The 16,724-nt window shown below is 43.9% G+C and overlaps 1 protein-coding gene across 1 annotated transcript in view; it reads left to right on the top strand.

The window, feature by feature from the left end:
* Window positions 1-16,724, top strand: part of KIF6 (kinesin family member 6) — a 795,359-nt gene that overhangs the window by 758,464 nt on the left and 20,171 nt on the right. Inside the window, exon 20 of the mRNA XM_030195774.1 lies at window positions 11,275-11,364. Coding sequence (XP_030051634.1) covers window positions 11,275-11,364 — 90 coding nt within the window. The remainder of the gene's footprint in view (window positions 1-11,274; window positions 11,365-16,724) is intronic.

Genomic DNA, 16,724 nt, shown 5'->3' with positions numbered 1-16,724 from the left:
GGGAGGGGGGAGGAGAACACTTGGTGCCCACCCACTTCTTGTCTAGGCCCACCCAAAATCTGCTGTCTGACTATGCCTGTGCTTGATTTGAAGCTGTTTATAGGGACGTGCATTCGTTTGAGATGAAATAGGAAATGTCAACGTTTCCCATGTTTCATTTTGATGACCGACAAAATTAAGCAGAAAAAAAGTGTGCATTAATCATGAAGAATGCGCCCCTTTTGTGAACAGTGCACACTGTTCCCCAATAGTAGACGCATGCATGAACCATCTTCTTTGAAAAAAAAATGCGCTCTCTCAACACAACACACAAATTGTCTGGCTCCACACCCCCACATGTGGAGGAAGGGTTACTTCTATAACAAGACACCTGTGTGGAAAATCTAGAAAGGTGATTATTTTAAGCTTATTTTATGAAGGCCACATAAGCACTTATAAAATTGGCACTCAGAGCCAGCGCACACATTTACACTTCTAAAAAGGTGTAAATGTTTGTGTGTACCTGTGTATTGTACAAAATACATGTATACATCACTATTCTGCCCAGCTGCATCCAAACTACACCCCAGGAACACCTGCACACAGCCCCCTTCATTCAATAAAATTGAGCACCCAACTTTCCCCTTAGCGCACAAAGTTGCACTCGCAATGTATAGAAAACAGTCAGATTTCATTTACTAATTGGATGTTAATTGAAGTTAACTACCCATAATCAGCTTAAATTAGTATTAATTGGTGGTAATTGGCCCCAATTAGCAGTTGCGTGCCCAATTGTCCTTAGTCACTATTCTATAAGTTGCACACTGAGTTTCTATCACGCGCAACTTCTAGGGGGTGTGGATGTGGAACCAGCGTGCATAGGAGTTAGACGCACAGCTTATAGAATACTAGGGGTTAGACACCTTACAAGCACTTATACCAGCCTTTGTCGTGGCGTACCTGCTCGCGCCTAACAAAACTGTAGACTTACATTAGTATTCTTTAATGGCAGTTCCCATCGCTTTTGATATATTGTATATAACTTTTTAATGAGTCATTATCCCAAAAGCTTCAGAAAGGTTCAGTGCCACTAGGTGATGACAGTTGCTAGTTTCAACAGTCTCCAGTTCCTTTTAGCCACTTGTTGGGAAATGATCAGTTCCTTCAGTATTCTTCCTCCTAATCCTGTTTCCCTTCCCTTCCCTTCCCTTCCCTTCCCTTTCCTTTGCTCTTGTTTTTCTTTTTGTGAATTATGTATTTATTTATTTAATTTTTGAGGACCAGTTAGGCATTTTTTTAATGGTTTAAAGTTCCTTTTTTTTGCTTCTGAGAGAAGCTTTTCCATGTAAATCTCTTCAAAAGCTTCTCAGCTGGTTTGCGTTCAGGTTTTTTCATGATACATTTGATGTCTTTATTTATTAGGATTTATTTACTGCCTTTTTGAAGGAATTCACTCAAGGCGGTCTTTAGACTTTTTCTTTTGGCTTTGGTTCTTTCAGTGAATGCCGTGTCATGGATATGTGCCAACAGCTTCAAGTCCTGGTCCCCGCTTGAGGGTTTTTACTCTCTCTTTTGGTTAAGGCCATGGTAAACCTGGCTGCATGATCTGCTTAAGGATCTCACTTCAGCCTGGCCTCCTTTGCTGCATTTCAAGTCCAAATGGGCTTTCCTTAGGAATATTCAGCAGTTCTGTTCTACACTATGTCCGGAACCTGTAAGCCACTTGTTACTGTTATTGCTGCTGTTCTTGGCTTTCGGGGTCCTGTTAGAAATCATTTCATGCAGTGCTTGTCTTAAGCAGAAAATCAAGAATTGGCCTCACAACAGTGACCTGCAGATTTGCCAGTGATACATATTTCTGGGTATAGTGCAGATGCCAGGGCTAAGCAAAGCAAAATGCACGCTTGTAAAACATTTCTAGTAAAGGTCTTTTCCTTATCACCATTCTCCGCCCGGACACTCTTAGCCAAAACAAACTGCTGCAAGTCCTCGTTTAACTCCAGCTGCGAGAACTATAGTGTAAAAAGGACTACTGCTGCCATCTAGTGGCAGCATCTGGTGTCTGCTGTACATAGTAGATGACAACAGATAAGACCAGTCTGCCCCATTATTCTTGCCCACATTGCTAAGGATATTTACTAGCTGCCAACTGTAGAAACTTGATCAGACCTTCTAAGAGTCAGTTCTTTCGTCTTCCTCTTTGGTATTTACCTCCCTGACTGAATGAGCATAAAGTTCCCATAATGAATCCAACATCTAACTCTTCCACCTCATCCCCTTTGTCTTACTGGTTATTATATGGTCAACATCAAACTCCCAGCACTGGGCCTGTTAATTTCATGGAAGTTGTAACCTGCTGGCACCTTCCTAGCTATCTATGGTGTCACTACGTCATACTTCCTTTCAGTGTTTTCTTTCTAGCAAAAAAGGTGCCGGTACTTAAATGCCAGGCCACTGAGGGACCTACCCCACAATGGCCAGGCCCCCTACTACTACTATAAATCATTTCTATAGCGCTACCAGTTGTATGCAGCGTTTCACAATTGAACATGAAGAAAAAACAGTCCCTGCTGAAAAGAGCTTACAATCTAAATCAGGACAGACAGACAGGACCAATAAGGATAAGGGTAGGACAGATAGAAGGACACATGCACGCAGTCACAGAATCTATGACAAGGCAGAATTGGTATGCAGAGCTTGAGCTCTTTCAGTAAAACTTGAGGACCATGAGTCAATTTTAGCAGACAATGGAAAAGGTGCTGGTACTCAGTACCTCCAAGTACACCCTCTAAAAAAGCCCTGCTTCCTTTACAGATCACTTCTTTCTCTGTATTACCTTGGATATATAACAGTTACAAGCAGGGTGTTACAGAATAGTAGCTCAGACTTATATTTAATCCATGCCAGGGTTTACAGCTCTTCTGTTTCAGAGGAAAAGGGCCTGAATAGACAGCAGCAAGTTGATAAGAGACAGATTTCCCAGGCACACCCATAATCAAGAAGATTTGAAAACCCCTATCTGGCAAAGTAAGAGCTAGAGGTTGTTAAGCTCCTGAATGCTAAATATGCATTCTGTCCAGATGGCTGCCCTAATTCTAAACACACTAGTTTTGTGTGGTTAGTTTTAACTGGTTGAGTACAAGAATGACAGAGGCAGACGCCATTAGAAGACGTCCAGCAAGCTAAGTGACTTCTTATTTTTTTTCTCTCTGTCGGTACTGTCGACATTGTTGGCAGTTTTTTTCAGTGCTGTGGGCAGTAGCTATGTTTCTTCAATCTTTTTGGTAACCTGGGTAGGTTTTTTTCAGAAGATTCTTTGATCACTATGTGGTGGACTTTTCAGATTTCTTTATAATAAGGATTGGGTTTTTTTTGGAACCACCTGTTTTTCCCCTTTAAGTGGTTTTTCCAGGGGGTCCTTTTTTCCTCTATTCCTTCAGTATTAAGAACCTATGATAATACCCTGTTCCCATTGTAAAGTAGTGGACTTGTTAGTGCCATTTGGCATTTTTCCCTACTGGGAAGTTTGAGGTTCAATCAATTTATTAACTATTTTCACATTGAGAGTAGTGGAAATTCTGGTAAGTCCAACACATGGAATATATAGATTCAATCTATTTTTGATGTATTTGTTTATTTATTACATTTGTACCCCTCAAAGCAGGTTCAATGCGGCTTACATAGTAATTGGGATTACAAAGTATTGGTGGAGAGAAATAAGTTGAGTATTATCGGAGTAATAAAAGAAATAGGAATGTAGAAATGCAGGGATGAGGGGAGTAGGAGAAGTATGAGCGACGCGGGTAGGTTTAAAAACCCTGACGGCGTCTTTTCCACTGTGCCATTTTGCTAGTGCATGTATTAATGATTCGTGTACTGTTTGGTGATCCTGAGAGGTCCGTTTAAGGACCCATCGGAGTGCCCTTCCTGAAGTAGCTTGTATATCGGCGAAACAAGGCGCACTTGTTGAAGGGTGACACGGGATGGTGTCAATATTTCAGACTAAACAGCGCGGCGATTTCCCCAATTTCACTGTCATCAGCCTGGAGTTACAACAAGAAGATAAGTGAATGTGATTCGTTGAGAGACATTGATTGGGAACCTTTCCTTTGCATTTTGAGAAACTGGGCGGTTAGCTTTGTTAGTTTGATACATTATGGGTATAGGCTTTAAATTGATGTGTGTGTTTGGGGTTCTGTAAGTACTGGTGTTTTACTGGATTGGTGGTTTTGAGGGGAGGTGTTTCATCTTGTTAATTTCTATAATTAGTGAAGGAGAGGGAGAGTTTTTATACCATCCGTTTTTCTCATATATTCATGAGTTTTTGCATTTGTTTTTTTTTTTCTCTCATTCTCCTCACTGGAACCAGTGATAGTATCCTACTCCTTGAGAAAATAGTGGATGGTGCAATTTATGCAATATGTTCCCTATCAGGAGGTTTGAGGTTCCTTGTTGATTTATTAGAAATGATTCCGGTTGTGTAATCTTAGAATTACAAGGTGAGACACCCACAAAACTATAATTTCAAACCTTTTCTGTTATTTAGAATTTTGAGTTGAGACGGTTTGAAAATCCCAGTCTTTTATTTAGTTGGATTTATTAGAGTAATTTTGTAACTGTCTACAGTTTTGCTTTAAAGATAAGCTGGCTGCTAGGTCAGCAGGTGAAAGACATGTGAAGTAAGCATATATCTCAGCTGATTCTCCCCAACCCCACCCAGTTCCTTCCACTATTTGCAGGGAAGACGAAGTTTTTAAAGGGGTCTTTTCTACTGGTAAATATAAGAACATTAGAATAGCTATATTGGGTTAGACCAATGGTCCATCTAGCCCAGAATATCGTGGCAACATTCCATGCTACCAATCCCAGGGCAAGCAGTGGCTTCCCCATGTCTGTCTGAACAGCAGACTATGGACTTTTCCTCCAGGAACTTGTCCAAACCTTTTTTAAACCTAGATAAGCTAACCACTGTAACTACATCCTCCAGCAGAGTTCCAGAGTGTAACTATTAATTGAGTGAAAAAATATTTCCTCCTATTTGTTTTAAAAATATTTCCGTGTAACTTCCTTGAGTGTCCCCTGGACTTTGTACTTTTGGAATGGCCTTTTCCGGAGACGTGATGGTGGTAGAACTAGAGGACATGAAATGAAGTTGAAGGGGGGCAAACTCAAGAAAAATGTCAGGAAGTATTTTTTTCACAGAGAGAGTGGTGGATACTTGGAATGCCTTCCTGAGGGAGGTGGTGGAGATGAAAACGGTAACGGAATTCAAAAAAGCGTGGGATAAACATAAAGGAATCCTGTTCAGAAGAAATGGATCCTCAGAAGCTTAGCAGAGATTGGGTGGCATTACCGGTGGTTAGGAGGCGAGGCTAGTGCTGGGCAGACTTCTACGGTCTGTGCCCTGAAAATGGCAGATACAAATCAAGGTCAGGTATACATATACAGTAGCACATATGAGTTTACCTTATTGGGCAGACTGGATGGACCATACAGATCTTTTTCTGCCATCACTTACTATGTTACTCCACTCTACACCACTCAGAATTTTGTAGATTTCAATCATGTCTCCCCTTATCCGTCTCTTTCCCAAGCTGGAGCCCTAACCTCTTTAATGTTTCCTTATATTTGAGGAGTTCCATCCCCTTTATCATTTTGGTCGCTCTTCTTTGAAACTTTTCTAATTCTGCTATATCTTTTTTGAGATACAGCAACCATAACTGGATACAGTACTCAAGGCAAGGTCGCACCATGGATTGATACAGAGGCATTATAGTATTTTTGGTCTTATTTACCACCCCTTTCCTAATAATTCCTAGCATCCTGTTTGCTTTTTTGGCTACCACCACACACTGAGCAGAAAATTTCAGCTTATTATCTACAACGACACCCAGATCTTTTTCTTGAGTGCTGACCCCCAGGTGGACCCTAGCATCAGGTAACTATGATTGAGATTATTCTTTCCAATGTGCATCACTTTCCGCATCACTTTCCACCTCCCTTTAAGAACTGACCCGAAACATATTAGATTATTTCCCAGAGTGACTCCACCTGACCTCGAGCTCACTCTCAGTCTACCACACAAGGTCATTGGCAACTTGCAGAGAATTTTTCTTTAATTGTCAAGATTTGTCACAATTGTATATAAGATATTTTGCAGGACTTAGCCCTCAGCTCTGGATAACTGTGGAGCAAACTCTGATGGGTCTAGTCTAATTGAGCTATCTTATGTGGCTTCTAAAAAGCTGTCATTCTGTGGGGAAAGATACTTGGCCAACATCTCTCTGGATAACACTCTCATCCTTCCTGTCTCATCAGCTCGTAACCTTGGGGGTCATTTTCGACTCCTCCCTCTCCTCTGCTAAAACCTGTTGTTTCTTTCTCTATAATATCAGAAAAATTCGCCCTTTCCTTTCTGAGCACACTACCAGAACCCTCATCCACACCCTTATCACCCCTCGCTTAGACTATTGCAACTTGTTTCTCACAGGTCTCCCACTTAGCCATCTCTCTCCTCTTCAATCTGTTCAAAATTCTGCTGCACGACTAATATTCCGCCAGTGTCGTTATGCTCATATTAGCCCTCTCCTCAAGTCACTTCACTGGCTTCCTATCCATTTCCGCATACAGTTCAAACTCCTCTTATTGACCTATAAGTGCATTCACTCTGCAGCTCCTCAGTACCTCTCCACTCTCATCTCTCCCTACATTCCTCCGCACTGTGTACATCTAGTAGCGCTATAGAAATGATAAGTAGTAGTAGTAGTAACAACTCTTCATACATTAAAAGTCTGGCACAGCATGAGCATTCAATCAGATTTTAGGCACAATCATGTTTGGGCCAGGTCAGTTCTCCAACATTTATAAACAATGGCACAGTGAAAACTCAGAAGTAGTGACCTTTGATGCGAGACTATCAGATTCCTCATGCACACCAGTATGCATATGTTTAGTTATACTTAAGAAATGTTGACTTCACAATGCAATCACTAAACCAGGTCATCTTATCTGTTGGTTATTCTCATCAGTTCTATAGCACTTATTACTAACTTCATAGAAGTGTGGTGAACAGACTCTGCCTGTGCTAGAGTTGGTTAAAGGAGTATAGCCAGTGATATATATGCCCTGGTGCGGGAAGAACTCTTAGGTCAGGGTGTGCTTCAACAATGTTCAAATTAAAGAGCAGAGTTTGGAAGAGGTGTGCAAGTGAGACTGGGGAGTGATAAAAATAAATAGTAGTGATTGTTTAAAATCTGTAGATTTTGTGGCGGGTTGAAAGTTTGTGCTGAGCATGTACACTGAGAGGAGGGCATGCCTGCAGGGAAGTGTGCATAACAATATCAAGAGACAGCTAAAAGCCATTTGATTGGCTGATGGCTCAAGTAACTGGTTCAAAGAAGAAATTTAGCTGAGATAGTGTGGAAATAGTTGGTGAGTCAAATTTTGATTTTTATATAAAAGAAAAACCGGAGCGTGTGTTTGGGTGCCAAGAAATGCTGATTCCTGAATAAAGCATTCTCCTTGGATAGGAAGGGTGAGTGATTTGTGAAATTGCCCACTTAAACCACGCAGAATATCAACCCCTTCAATTATTTTAAAAAAAAGGAAAAATGTTATATATATGTGTCTGTGAGGGGCATAATCGAAAGGGGTGCCCAAGATTTTCCTGAGGACGTCCTCGCAGGATGTCCCGGCGAAGGGGCGGAGAAACTCGTATTTTCGAAACAAGATGGGCGTCCATCTTTCGTTTCGATAATACGGTCGGGGACACCCAAATCACAAAATGTAGGTCGACCTTAGAGATGGTTGTCCCCGATTTTCAGTGATAATGGAAACCGAGGACGCCCATCTCAGAAATGACCAAATCCAAGCCATTTGGTCATGGGAGGAGCCAGCATTCGTAGTGCACTGGTCCCCCTGACATGCCAGGACACCAACTGGGTACCCTAGGGGGCATTCCAGTGGACTTCAGAAATTGCTCCCAGGAGCATAGCTCCCTTACCTTGTGTGCTGAGCCCCCCCAAACCCACTCCCCACAACTGTACATCACTACCATAGCCCTAAGAGGTGAAGGGGGGCACCTACATGTGGGTATAGTCGGTTTCTGGTGGGTTTTGAAGGGCTCAAATTTACCACCACAAGTGTAACAGATATGGGGGGATGGGCCTGGGTCCGCCTGCCTGAAGTGCACTGCACCCACTAAAACTGCTCCAGGGACCTGCATACTGCTGTCATGGAGCTGGGTATGACATTTGAGGCTGGCATAGAGGCTGGCAAAAAAATTTTGGGGGGTTGGAGGAGGTTGGTGACCACTGAGGGAGTAAGGGTAGGTCATCCCCGATTCCCTCCGGTGGTCATCTGGTCAGTTTGGGCACCTTTTTGAGGCTTGGTCGTAACAAAAAATGGACCAAGTAGAGTCGCCCAAGTGCTCGTCAGGGACGCCCTTCTTTTTTCCATTATCGGTCGAGGATGCCCATGTGTTAGTCACGCCCCAGTCCCGCCTTTGCTACGCTTCAGACATGCCCCTGTGAACCTTGGTCGTCCCTGCAACGGAAAGCAGTTGAGGACGCCCAAAATCGGCTTTCGATTATGCCAATGTGGGTGGCCCTGGGAGAAGGACGCCCATCTCCCGATTTGTGTCGAAAGATGGGCGCCCTTCTCTTTCGAAAATAAGCCTGTATATGTGACCATACACACATGCATGCCAAAATTCCACCTCAGCTCTATTCTGTAAATACACATGTATGTTACATACTGCATATTTGAAAGGTGGGTGTACACATGGGCAGAGTCTGGGCAGGATTCACATTTATAGAGTACTGTAGGTTACTGCATGTTTCTGGCATTTAGACATTTATTTATTTGTTGCATTTGTACCCCACATTTTCCCACCTATTTGCAGGCTCAATGTGGCTTACATAGTACCGTCAGACATGAGCACTTACATCTGCTCTATGTCTGGTGGAAGTGGTTGCACTTAATTCTATAGGTGCATTTGACCTGTTACACTAGTATTTTATAAAGGAAAGTAGGCACCTACCTATCTTTAAAGAACAGATGTCAGATAGGCAACCTATAATGAAATTAGCCTCTTATAAGGAAGCAAAACATGAATAAAGCAGCAATCTCAACAGCTTAGACCTCATTATGAAAAATTGCTTCCTCGTCATCTGCATACTGGAAGCCACATCTGGAAACATGCAAATTCTACAGTTCTCTCTCAACCCCCCCCCCCCCCCCAAACTGGTAATCCCAACTGCACTGGCCAGTTTATGGTACAGATTGTGGCAGCATTTTTGTGACTGGACCCACAGTGGGCAGGAGCGAATGGGCATTGCTCCTGCCCGTGTGACCCCCCCCCCCCCCCACACACACACACACATACACCCCAACAGGGTCTTTTGATGTAGGTGAGACTATAGGGGTGGGGGGGTTGGGGCCCAGACATGAGTCATCTTCAGGGGGAGGGAGGAGGAACAGGACCAGGGAGTGGATATCAGAAGGACAGAAGCAACTGAACATTCTTTTCCAGGTTCCAGCTGATATTCAGGGTCCGCCTAAATGTCTTATGTTGGTCCTGACTAAATATCTGCCGGGACCCACATAAGCTCCAGTGGCCAGTGCAGTTGGAATTAGCCCTGGTTGTTCAGCGGCACTGAATATCAAGGGCAAATTCTGCCCATGAGCTGAATATCGACCGGCTTGTTTTTTCAGAGTTCAAACTTAAGGGCATGACATTTCATCCAGCAAGAAAAATGGCTAAAATAGGTATTCATAAAAGCAAATGTCTCATTAATTGAAGATGTTACAGGAAAGAATATGTGGGCACTGACTGTATAAATATATGATAAATATAATTATTTTTTTCATTAATATAATATGATAACCCCCAAGATGTCAGTTTTGCTCCAAGAGAACTAAAAAACCATATTTAAAAGGATGGGAGACCAAGGGGATCAGGAAACAGAAACCTCACCATTCTTTTTAATTCTGTAGCAGGAATTTTTCAAAAACTCAAGACAGCCAAAATACAGCCCCAGACATACCAACTGAATCTAATTTCCTTAATAGCAACCATCTTCCGAAGACTACTGAAAACAGACCTTTTCAAGAAAGCATACCATAAATATCCGTCTTTAAACACTAAATAATAATATTATACACGATCTATACAAAACTGAACTCCTATCACATGACTGATTAACCTCCTTGCTATGAATAATCAAGCACTACCACTACACCGAATAAGGTCTCTCTATAGTCAACGACCTAATGTATGTTACAATCCAATTTATTACTCAGGATCCTTCATACTATACAATATGATATTCTTCTTTACCATGTATGCATACACATGGTATATATATATATATATACCATGATCTGCTCGATATATGTTATGTTCCATGTATGTACCATGTATGTTACAATGTATGTTTACACCTTAACGCAAGAACAGTTGTAATTCTGTTACCCGGAAATGACAACCGCCATTACGGCAACTGTAATCCACATTGAGCCTGCAAATTGGTGGGAAAATGTGGGATACAAATGCTACAAATAAAATAAAAAATGATCAACTAAATTGAAGGCATATGAGAGATCTAATTACATCAGCACAACTGGAACCCCCTCTATCCCTCTTGTGCATTATTTATACCTGTAAAGTATTCGAACATAATGCAGAAAAAGACCATTTGGCTTATCCAGTCTGCACATCCCTCAGAAAAGGCAGACGTCTTTGCATGTCATACAACTGAAACAGCTCTGGGTGGAAGAATGGGTCAAAATCCCTGGAATGTGATGTGAAAAGCTGATTAAAAGTTACAGGAAATGTTTAGTTCAAATTATTGATGCTCAAGGAGGTGCCACTAGCTTTCAAACGAAGAGTTCACATATTTTCACACAAGGATACTTACTGTTGAATCTTCTGGTTGGAGTAAAAATCAAGGCCAGAAAGAAGGAGTGGCAACTGGGTCAGGCTGTTCGAAAACAGACTCAGACTCCTTGCTTTTGGCTTTGTCTATCCCATGAGACTTTTGTGTTCTTTCCACTTTTTGTGGTCTTTTTTGCATTGGCGTAAAACTCAAAACACAGCCTTTTGGTCTGAGCTATTTATTTCATAAGGTTATCTTTCACTCTTATCAGGGTTTAGATTAGAAACTAATCGTGTTTTCAGTATAAATGGAGCTAAAATACAGACCATCCTGGGAGATTCACAAATTTTCTCAGCATTGTAAATTCTAAAATGCAAAATAATTCCATTAATAACTCTTCATATCCGCTTTGCTTCAGTTTATCAGAGACTGATCAAACTCTACCGACTGCAGACTCCTCTTTCAGCAGCAGTGCGAGCAGCCAGAATAAGTCTATACCAGCAATAAGGTGTGTATCAGCCAGCAGTGTGACTAAGCTTCCCATTTCTATCCCACTTTCTGGAGTATCATAGGGAAGGGGAAGGGAAATGGGACCTGATATACCACCTTTCTGTGGTTTTTGCAACTACATTCAAAGTGATTTTCATAGTATATAAGTGGAGGAGTGGCCTAGTGGTTAGAGCACTGGTCTTGCAATCCAGAGGTGGCTGGTTCAAATCCCACTGCTGCTCCTTGTGATCTTGGGCAAGTCACTTAACCCTCCATTGCCTCAGGTACAAACTTAGATTGTGAGCCCTCCTGGGACAGACAAAGAAATATCCAGTGTACCTGAATGTAACTCACCTTCAGCTACTGAAAAGGTGTGAGCAAAATATAAAGTTACTTATTTGTACCTGGGGAAATGGAAGGTTGAGTGACTTGGCCAGATCACAAGGAGCTGTGGGAATCGAATTGAAACCCAGATCCCCAGGATCCCGCTGCACTAACCACTAGCAACATTCTATGCAGAATAGTAGGGAAATGGGACTTGATATACAGCCTTTCTGTGTTTCTTGCAACTACATTCAAAGTGGTTTACATAGTATATACAGGTACTTATTTGTACCTGGGCAATGGAGGGCTAAGTGACTTGCCCAGAGTCCCAAGGAGCTGCAGTGGGAATCAAACCCAGTTCCCCAGGATCAAAGTCTGCTGCACTTACCACTAGGCTACTCCTCCACTTGCAACAGTCCATGTAGAATCTCAAATAAGGAAAGGGAAATGGGACTTGGTATACTGCCTTTCTGTAGTTTCTGCAACTACAATCAAAGTGGTTTACATAGTATATACAGGTACTTATTGTGTAGCTGGGGCAATGGAGGGTTAAGTGACTTGCCCAGAGTCACAAGGAGCTGCAGTGGAAATCAAATCCAGTTCACCAGGATCAAAGTCCAGTGCATTAACCACTAGGCTACTCCTCCATACATAGAAGTACCAGACTGCACTATGCTACATCCAGTACATTACTACACTGATACTAGACTGCAGTGCTTCACATGCAGTGCATTACCACATAAATACCAGACTACAGAGTGTCACAGCCAGGCCATTATCACAGTAATACTAGACTGCAGTACATCACATCCAATGCATTACCACAGGAATTAAACTACAAAATGATATGCTGGAATGAGAACCAATTTCAGACAACAGTAAGACTATACGTACAAGTCCTCATAAAGAAAAGTAAGTGTCAAAAAGCAAGGGAGGAAAAAGCCTCAAGAAGCTCCCACCGATAGTCAGCTGGTCGAGCAGGAGTTCATCATCATTGGCATAAAAAAACTCCTGATGCAAAATATACTTTTATTCAATTTCAATAAGTAGCAAAACTTAGAAATACTTAACTGCAAAATGTCTGTCTCCAAATCCAGCATAGACTGTGACCGAAGATGACCAGAGTTTCATGATAGCTGCGTAAGGGTCAGACAGTCGTGGATCTGTAAAAAGAAAATTAGAGACAGGAACAATCGCCAAAACAGTTCCATAAAACATCAACAAAACAATGCTTACTTAGACAAAGTTCCACATTACTTCTTATCGGAGCAAAAAGGCAGCAACAGTCCAAACCACCAAAAGCAGTAGAGGTTGCACGAGTCGAGGCAGAGGAAGCAGACCCCGACGAAGAAGGAGGGATGTGACACGGACGGACCATCACCATGCAGCCATGATCAAGCAAGATTATCCTCAGACTCGATCACAACGGTGAAGGATTCTGTTGTGATTAACCTTTCTTCCCATGCTCGTTCAGTTCTTGAATTACAAGTCCTTTCGAAGAGTTTATCTTTTGTACCCTCCCAGTCTCATGATGCTTTTCAGTATCAAATAGACGTGGAGAAATTTATAAGGAAATTACAAATAAAATTATTTTTTGCTCATAGAGAGGTGTAGGTGGCTGAACAGTCCAGTGTGAAGCCTAAGTTGACCTGTATACCACCGGGCCCCCTTGATCCTACATTATCCATTTTTAAACATGCGATGCTTCAAGACTTGGAACATCTGGAAGTAGAAAAGCCAAGATGTTACAAGAATTTGTCAAAAATGGAGCCGGCGGCTATGTCTAGCCTGATGAAGAATTTGCAAATTGTTATTCAAAGAGCAGACAAAGGAGGGGCAGTGGTAGTACAGGATCGTACATTTTATGATAAAGAAGTGTTACGTCAATTAAGTACAGAAACTGATTATGTTGAACTAGAAGAAGATCCTACCTGTCTTTTACAGGCAGAGATATTTTGTCTGACGGGTGAGGCACATGCTAATGGTTTCATTATACAAAAAGAATTTCAGTTTTTGAGTGTGGCACAGGTTAAAATACCTGTATTTTATATTTTACCTAGACACTGGTTGGTCCCCCATGGAGGACTAATGTATCCAGTCAGGGGTTCCTTTTGGAACCTCTATCGATATATGTGAATACTTTCTTACGCCCCTTGGTGGTTGAAGGTAGATCATATATAAAGGATTCTACATATTTTATGTCACACTTAATGAACTGGGAGGGTTCATTATAAAAATGTCTGTTAGTGACTTTGGATGTCATTTCTTTATACATGGTCATTCCTCAAGAAGAAGCTCTATTTGTTTTGAGAGAATTTTAAAGTCAAAGACAGTCTCAAAATGTTCCTACTACATTTAGCATCATTGGCCATGAGAAAAAAAAATTCAGGATGGAAAGAGGATTATTCAACAAATATTCTGCGTAGCCATGGGGGCGACTTTGGCCTCCTCATTGGTGGATCTTTTTATGACATATTTTGAAGAACAATATATTTATCCTTGTGCATTTCATGATAACATTAGATTATGGGTTTGGTTTATAGATCATATTTTTTTTGATATGGCAAGGGGAAGCAGACAACTTGAAATTTTTTTTGAGTTATCTGAATTCATGTCATCCACGGATTAAATTCACCATGAAATATGAAGAATATGCCGTTACATATTTGGATGAACAGGTTCAGAAGAACAGCAACTATTTTGACACCTCAGTTTTTTGAAAGAAGAATGATATGAATGCTTTGTTAGATTATTCAAGTTGTCACCCGAAACACAGCCTTTCATTTTACCAGTTGTTGAGATACAGATGAATCTGTTCGGATGATAAAGATTTTAATGATCAAGCACACCATCTATGTGATAGATTGAGAGAGCGGGGGTACCCTGATTCTCCGAGGACAAGCAGGCTGCTTGTTCTCACTGATGGGTTGACGTCCTCGGCAGCCCCCTCCATCGGAAAGTTTACTAGCAAAGGCCTTTGCTAGTCCTCGCGCGCCCATGCGCACCGCGCATGCGCGGCCGTCTTCCCGCCCGAAACCGGCTCGAGCCGGCCAGTCTTCTTTCGTCCGCGCTCGGTACGGTCGTGTTACGCCGTTCGTGCCCCAGAGAGTCGACCTTGCGCGTCCTTTTCGACGTATTTTTTCCTTGTTTTTTTTTTTTAAAAAAAAGTTCGGGAAGCGCTCCGGAAGTGTTCCGAAAGACCCTTTTGGGTTTTCTGCCCTTCCCGTAGTTTTCACAGCTTTTGCCCCGTAAGTTTTCTTTCGTTGTCGGGGTAGGCCTAGTTTGGCCTCGGTCGAGATTTTTCTCCCTTTAAATTTTGGTGCTTCAATTTTCGCCATTTCGGCCTTTGATTTCGCCGGCGTGATTTTTCCGCCCATGACATCGAAGCCTTCCAGCGGCTTCAAGAAGTGCACCCAGTGCGCCCGGGTAATCTCGCTCACTGATAGGCACTCTGCGTGTCTTCAGTGTCTAGGGGCCCAGCACCGCCCTCAGAACTGCAGTCTGTGTTCCCTGTTACAAAGGCGGACTCAGGTAGTGAGATTAGCCCAGTGGAACGTTTTGTTCTCGGGCTCTTCGTCGACATCGGCACCGGAGGCATCGAGTGCATCGACGTCGTCAGCGTCCGGACCATCTCCCTTGGCTGCCGCTCCATCGACTGCATCGAGGCATCGGACCTCTGCATCGGCGCCGAGGCATCGGGCGACTGCATCGACGTCGGTGGTACCGAGACTTCGTCTGCTGATGTCGTCGGACGGAGGTGCATCGTCAGGAGTGCAGGTGAGGGCTGTCCATTCCCCTGCTGGTGGCGGTGAGCCTTCGGGTGGGTCTCCTCCTACCCTGAGGGCTCCTGCGGTACAGCCCCCCCGGGATCGACCCTCTTCGGTCTCGGCCCCGAGGAAGCGACGGATGGATTCTACGTCCTCCTCATCGGTGCCGGGGAGCTCCGGTGACATGCTTCGGAAGAAGTCGAAGAAGCATCGACACCGGTCTCCTCCCCGTGTCGGCACCGAGAGCTCTGGGTCGCCGAGGGATTCGGCACCCAGCAGGCATCGGCACCGAGAGGACCGCTCACCCTCTGTTCAGGAGGTGTCGATGCGCTCCACTCTGGACAGCCCGGAACAGCCTCCTCGCCCGGAACAGGTTCTGACGTCGACGCCTGCATCGACCTCTCAGCCTTTTTCTGCAGCCACTCTGAACGAGAGCCTCCGGGCCGTTCTCCCAGAGATTCTGGGAGAGCTGTTGCGCCCTACCCCTCCGGTACCGGCGGTGCTTGCGCCTCCGGTACCGTCGAGCGTGGCGCCGGCTGGTCCATCGCCCAGGTTGAGGTCCCCGACGTCGGTACCCCGCGTGCGGTGCCGACCGCGGCCACCTCCCAGGAAGGCTCCCCGACTACGTCGGCGGAGGGAGCTTCGCCGATGCGGGCGAGGGAGTCTACCTCTCGACGCCCCCATCGTGGACGTGGCTCCACGGAGTCGAGCCGGGCGAGGTTGCAGACACAGGTCCGTGAACTTGTGTCTGACACCGAGGGTGAGGCCGCGTGGGAGGACGAAGAAGACCCCAGATATTTCTCTGACGAGGAGTCTGAGGGTCTTCCTTCTGATCCCACTCCCTCTCCTGAAAGGCAGCTTTCTCCTCCTGAGAGTCTGTCTTTCGCTTCCTTTGTCCGGGAGATGTCTACGGCCATCCCCTTCCCGGTGGTTGTGGAGGACGAGCCCAGGGCTGAAATGTTTGAGCTCCTGGACTATCCTTCTCCACCTAAGGAAGCGTCCACTGTTCCCTTGCACCATGTCCTGAAAAAGACATTGCTTGCGAACTGGACCAAGCCATTAAGTAATCCCCACATTCCCAAGAAGATCGAGTCCCAGTACAGGATCCATGGGGACCCAGAGCTGATGCGCACTCAGTTGCCTCATGACTCTGGAGTTGTGGATTTGGCCCTAAGGAAGGCTAAGAGTTCTAGGGAGCATGCTTCGGCGCCCCCGGGCAAAGACCCTAGAACCTTAGACTCCTTTGGGAGGAAGGCCTACCATTCTTCTATGCTCGTGGCCAAGATCC

This window comes from Microcaecilia unicolor, chromosome 3, assembly GCF_901765095.1.
Source record: "Microcaecilia unicolor chromosome 3, aMicUni1.1, whole genome shotgun sequence".
NCBI lineage: Eukaryota > Metazoa > Chordata > Amphibia > Gymnophiona > Siphonopidae > Microcaecilia > Microcaecilia unicolor.
This window is presented reverse-complemented; position numbering and strand designations above follow the sequence as displayed.